General features: G+C 43.0%; 1 protein-coding gene across 2 annotated transcripts in view; it reads left to right on the top strand.

Moving 5' to 3' along the window:
- Positions 1 to 253: 253 nt before the first annotated feature.
- Positions 254 to 6,000, top strand: part of insyn1 (inhibitory synaptic factor 1) — a 44,643-nt gene continuing 38,896 nt past the window's right edge. Inside the window, exons 1-2 of one of the 2 annotated variants that reach the window (XM_006779818.3) lie at positions 254 to 838; positions 1,338 to 2,945. In XM_006779818.3, coding sequence (XP_006779881.1) covers positions 2,802 to 2,945 — 144 coding nt within the window. In that variant the 5' untranslated portion in view covers positions 254 to 838; positions 1,338 to 2,801. The other variant, XM_006779819.2, reaches the window with a different exon arrangement.

Below are 6,000 nucleotides of genomic sequence, written 5' to 3'. Positions count from 1 at the left end.
AACCTGCTTTGTATATTAATGATGCAACAGCCAGGGTTCTTTGGACACCCTGTCCCTGGAGACTGCTTGTCTGGCAGCAGAGGAAGACTTCATCTTGATTTAAGAGAGATAACACCCTCGACAGAACTGTGACAAAGGCTAGATAGGCAGTGTGAGAGGAGATAGTGAGGGAGTGTCGACACCAGTAGAGAGGAGAAGACAGGACAGGAGGGAGGCAGATACACTGTGCCTTTAAAGCACCAAGCCCCTCCTCCACAGAGCCGAGCAGAAGAGCCGAGTGGTGCTGGCAGGAGCCTGAGCCCAACGATAAACTCTGGCATCAGCTTCCCTTCATCCGGCAGTGAGCGAGGACACAGTGAGGGCGTAGGGGCAGAGGGACAGGGATGGAGAAAGAGTGACAGAAAGAGAGGGAAGTGTGAGAGAGAGGCAGAGAGAGACAAACCAGGCCGATAGACAAAGAGGGAGAGGCTGTCATAAGAATCACACAGCTCCTTTTTCACAGTAGCAGCTCAGTTGATCTGTCTGCTGCCTCCCGATGCAGGCGAATGCTGAAGGGGATGACGGGTGGTGTGTTACGGCAGCATAGCTATCTGAGTGATGGTAGCGGCCGCAGCAGCATCACAATCCGAAGCAGAGGCTCTTCTTGCCACTCTGGCTCTTAGTCATCTTCGGCGTCCGCTCTCCCTTCTCAGAGTGCTATCAGGGCCATTCATCGTTCCCATCTCATGCCTCCTGCCTCCTCCACAGCTTCATCCTCCACTTCTACTCCTCCTCTGATGAGCCACAGCCTCAGAGTGAAATAACCCTGCTAATAGAAGCTTCTCCCTCTGTCAAGACAGTAAGTACGGGAGGAGGGGGGAGAACTCTCTGTGTGTGTGTAAGGGAGAGAGGGAGTGTGTCTGCGTGTGTAAGACAGAGAGGAAAAAGAGGGAGTGAGAACGGCAAGAAGGAGAGAAGATGTTGGTGTGTGCGACACAGGGACTTCTAAAGAACCAGCAGGTTGTGTGTAGCTTCAGTGATTCGGCTGTGCCTGGACAGTAAGCTCTGGGCATAGCAACAGCAAAGTGATGCACAGAAAAGGTGAGTAGGTGTGCGTCCCAGCGGATGTGTGTGAGCGTGTGTGAGCGTGTGGAGGTGAGGCAAGTGCTGCTGAAGTACGAGATGCATTTTAACAGAAGCAAGAAATAATCAGCGCAGTTAATCCCTGACCATATCTGAGTCTTATTCACCCGACTGATGCTGCTTTTCATGCTGCTATGATTTAGAGCAAGCTTTAAAAAAGAAAGGAAAACGAGACATGAACGAATAAGTGATTGCTTTCCTTCCTGTATGACCAGGTGCCATGTGTGATTGGCCAGCATACCCTGTGGCAGTGGCATCGCCCTGGATTTGGCGAGAAGCTCTCCCCCCTGCTTGTTCTCTGGGGCTCCTTTGGGAAGCTTTCATGGGATTTATCTTGTCCTGCTGGATGGCACGGAGCTCTCTGCCTCTCTGAAAAGAGTCCACAGAGAAAACATACATTACACGGATAAGAAGTAAAATAATTATCCAATCACAGCACAAGCAGGCAGACCGGGTTCCCTTAGCAACAACTGAAGGAGACGAGAGAATCCTTTTCTCTTTCTGCTCCTTTGGTTTTTGGGCACACCCCTGTGGACTGCTGTGGGTCAGTCTTTTGAGAAAGGACTTCAAAAACATTTTTACATAAGACAAGCTATCACCGAAATTCCAGAGGAAGGTGCTCATTTGCCTTCAAGTCAGCTTGTTACTGTGTCTCATTGGCACAATGAGTTTTTTGTTATGCCTCCACAAATTCGCATCGCAAGTCACACTGCACTGGCTTAGAAATCACTTCATTTTGATCCCACGCCACCTGGAATGAGCCCTGCATTTTGGGGGAGAATTTGACACTGTGTGAAAAGACCCACTTTTACATTTCTCCCTGTCATGGACAAGAAATGAAGGACAACATGATTAGGTCATCAACTGCAAAGAAAATGGATGAGAAGCAGAGTTTATTTTGATGTGAGTTTCTACTGAGAGTCTTTTTTTTCTCAGAGGAGGTTACACCACACTTGACAGAGGAATAATCTCTTTTTTAAACAGGAGCTGTCCTTTCTGTCTTTTAAACAGTAGCCCTCACTAATGGACTATTTTTAGAAGGCAAATCTTGGCCCGCTACCAATAAAATAGAACACGATCATTTTGAGAATCGAGCCACTGCTGGGAGTTTTCTTTTTCTATTTCAAAAAGGTTATCGTGAACCCTTTTCCTGTTTTCACTTTTGTATGTTAGCCTGCCATTATGCCACTGTGTTTTACATGTAAAAAAGAGTGTACAGGACAAATGGAAGAAAGAAAAAGTCTTTTCCCTGTATAGACAGGCATTTTAAATAGCATCTCCTTGAGAACAATTTCAAATATATACACTGACACATGAGATGAGTTGGCTCAACGTGATTATGTAAGAGTTTCATACCAGCTTTAGCCCATGAATTTTCCCTCTTCTTTTTCGATGGATTTACAGCATTTGACTTTTCCCATGCTCCTTTTCTCTTCATTTTTGGAAGTGTCTTCAAGAAGGCATGGATGCCAGAGTGTGACCCTGTGCCGAGAGTGCTGGCGAGGCAAGGTGTTTTGGCTGCCGAGGTGCTTTTAAGATGTTGAGGTCTCCCTGCGTGGCCGGGGCCCCTGTTCGGATCAGTAGCACTGAGGCTCCTTGTAGCCAAAGACATGGACCCCGACTCGGCTCCCCCACGCCCTCAGCCTGTTGGCCACTGGCTCCACGTCACCCTGTAAAGGATGTCCCTCAGCAGAGCTCCGGCCCGGGACACCTCTGAGACCCCCAGCCCGAGAGAACGCATCCGCAGCCACATGAAGATGGTGATTGATCAGCTGGAAGGAATTCTCAAAGAGCTCAAGGATGTGGCCAAGGAACTCCGGGAGGTGAGCATCAAAATAAGTTTACAAATATCAGGCTTTTTCGTTTAGAGAGGACTATAGTAAGGAAGACACGCAGGCAGGGAGATAACAATGGGTGCCAGGTGGGCGTGCTTCTCTTGTAAGCTGCATTAAATTAAGTGTAAAATTCTTTTTCTAGCATAGAGATATTGATTAAGATTTGACAGTGATGAGATCTAACTTTTCTGTGTGTTTGTAACAAAAGAATGTTGTTTATTACAACCACACCAAGGCTTTTCTGCTCTTACAATAAGCCCACAAGAACACAGTTGCTTATGGGCAATTACAAATGTCCTTCATGTGTTCACTGGCGTCTTGTGGGAGGTACAGTAGATGTGAAAAGCTGCTGAAAAGCAGCAAAGCCAGGCTGAAAGGAAATACAGACACAGGCTTAGATAAGATACATGACTTAGCGCTGCAATAGTTACATAACCATTTTGTTAAGAATCAGCTGGATTCTCACTGTATTTTTCAAACTGCCATGGTAACACTGTAATATGTGCATTTTAGTGTGTGTGCGTGTGTGTATACACCACAAGGTCTGAACAAGGATCTTCAAAGAGACACTTTGAGCGTTGTTATATGCACGTACAACCACGTAGACTTAAACAAAAATCTGTGTGATGTTTGATAATCAGTAGTACATCTGTTTATGTGGGAAATCTCTGTAGGATCCTGCAGTGTCCTCAAAGATGTGAGCTCTTCTTGCAAAGCTCTTCTGCAGAAAGAGATGAAGGCAGATATAGACAGAGACAAATGAAACCTGAGTAAACAGTTTTGTCCGACCCATTCCATATCCTCCAAGCTCATGACATGATTAGCCTCCCACCTGCTTCTGGGATCGACACGTGTGTCTAAATGTGTTAAAAAGGCAAAAATGGTGGATGTTGGTGCATATAATCACCCGAAGGAGGAGGGGTGTGGGTGGCTATCATAACTTAGTTCATCACCCCACAGGAACCTTTCCCCCCACATTCTCCCTGACTCCCAGCTCTGTCCTACTCACTACGCTCTACTTTATGTACTTGCACAGTTGGAGGTGCAAGGGCACCGCTTGCAGTGCACCTTCTCTCTGGTGAACAAGAGAAGTCGGCCCATGAGCAGAAGTGATTGATGGTTATGGGACAACTGCAAGTGGAATAATGCTGGCTGGAGCTATTTATAAACAAAAACACAGGCTGTGCCTCTGCCAGCTCCAGTGCATATTACCATTCTTATCCCAGACCCCATTAGAGAAGGCTCTGCAAAGTGGCTCAAATGTCATTTTTTATTGGAGCACATTCCCACATATTAAAATGGTTAAGGAATCATATTAAATGAAGTAGCAACTGTGATACTGGTATAAATATTCTACAATTAACTGACCTTTGGGGTGGGAGTCTGTATCAAAGGGAAATGGAGAAATAGAATCAGTGTCGTGCTATCAGATGCATGGAAGCCTAATGTTCCATAAAATCTCTCATTCTTGGCCACATGAAAGGAACACTATAATAGACAACAACTGTCATATAAATAAATGATGAATTGCAGTGTGAATGTAGTGAAATAAATAACTCAGTGGAGGAGCGGTAATGACTGATTATCACCCACAAGGTCTTTGGGGAGCTGAAGATAGAGCTCTGAGGAGTTAAAGCTGACATTCTAAAGGAAAAAGCTGCCCAGATATTGGGAACCTACGAGTGTGTTACTAAACTTACTTCACGGTACCGCTTTCAAAGCTCAAGATCACATATGTACCATGTCACTGTGCCAGCTGGTCAAAAGCTGAAACCAAGAAGCGATTAAAACATCTAATTTTAACACATTATTAGTCATGTTGCCAAAAAAAAAAAAAAAAATCTACCTACATTTAATTTTCTTTTCCTCCATATTGCCTGCAGTGTTCATTTAGATCATTTAGTCAATGACGTTAAATGTCACATGAATTAAAACACTTACTTTTGGGAGGTTTTCTAATTATACTGTCTGGATTTTAGAGCATTATCTACCTACAGTTAAATAATGTATCCTCTGCGTTTTTAGTTGATTAAAGTAAAAAGGAGAACACTTTCCATACTCTATATAAAATAAGATTTAAAAAGCACAGATGAAAATCCAAGAAAAATTCTAATTCTAAAATTCTCTTTGAGAACAATATAGTTTGTTTGTTTTGTTTTTTTTAATATGTATCACTGCAGAATTGTAGCCTTCCATCAAGAGACGTCATCACTATCTAGGTTCTCAACTCAATATAACACTAGATAATTGGCACGAATAAACATCCTTTAAATTGCTGTTTAAACACTAAACCCAGTCAATGTGCTGTTATACACTAGGAAAATAAGGCACAGTTTAAAAATGACTCAGTGCTTTTTCTTCACCTTCCCACGAGTGACTACCGTTTCTCATAAAGAGAGAAAAAGACTTAACATGGGGTCACTTTTGGGTCTTACTGGTTTTGACTTTCAGACCTCACCATCCCCATCAATAAGCATTCTTTCAACAGAGGATGTGCTCTACATCTTAAATGACAGCAAATATAGGTTCACAATTGTTGCTACAGTTTCAGCACCCATACAGCCTAAATGAACTCACCAAGTTTAATGTAAATCTGTATTATGCAAATGTACAGTATAGTGAGTGCATGCCATTCAGATTTGTTTTTTTTTAATTTGTTATGAAAACAAAATATTTCTGGAAACAAATTTCACAAAGATGGAGCTATTTCAGGAGACTTTCAGGAAAGACTCAATGATTGCTAAATTAAAAAGCAATCTAAAGCAAATTTTTATATAATGGCATGCTTCTGCAAAATCTTCACACGATTTACAGAATTCTTCTCCACGCTAGTCATTTGGCTCAAACATTAACACTACAATCACCTTTAATTCATAACATAACATGGCAGCCAGTGAAAAAGCACCAGCTGCACACAGAACAATACATATAGTTCCTCAGATCTTGTGTTAAACATTTTAGCAAACCATGCCATATGGTTATATACTCACATAAATATAACCGATTATGATAATACTACTAAAACTACCCATAAGCACCTTCC

This window comes from Neolamprologus brichardi, chromosome 1 (assembly GCF_056152115.1).
Source record: "Neolamprologus brichardi isolate AB-2024 chromosome 1, ASM5615211v1, whole genome shotgun sequence".
Classification (NCBI taxonomy): domain Eukaryota; kingdom Metazoa; phylum Chordata; class Actinopteri; order Cichliformes; family Cichlidae; genus Neolamprologus; species Neolamprologus brichardi.
This window is presented reverse-complemented; position numbering and strand designations above follow the sequence as displayed.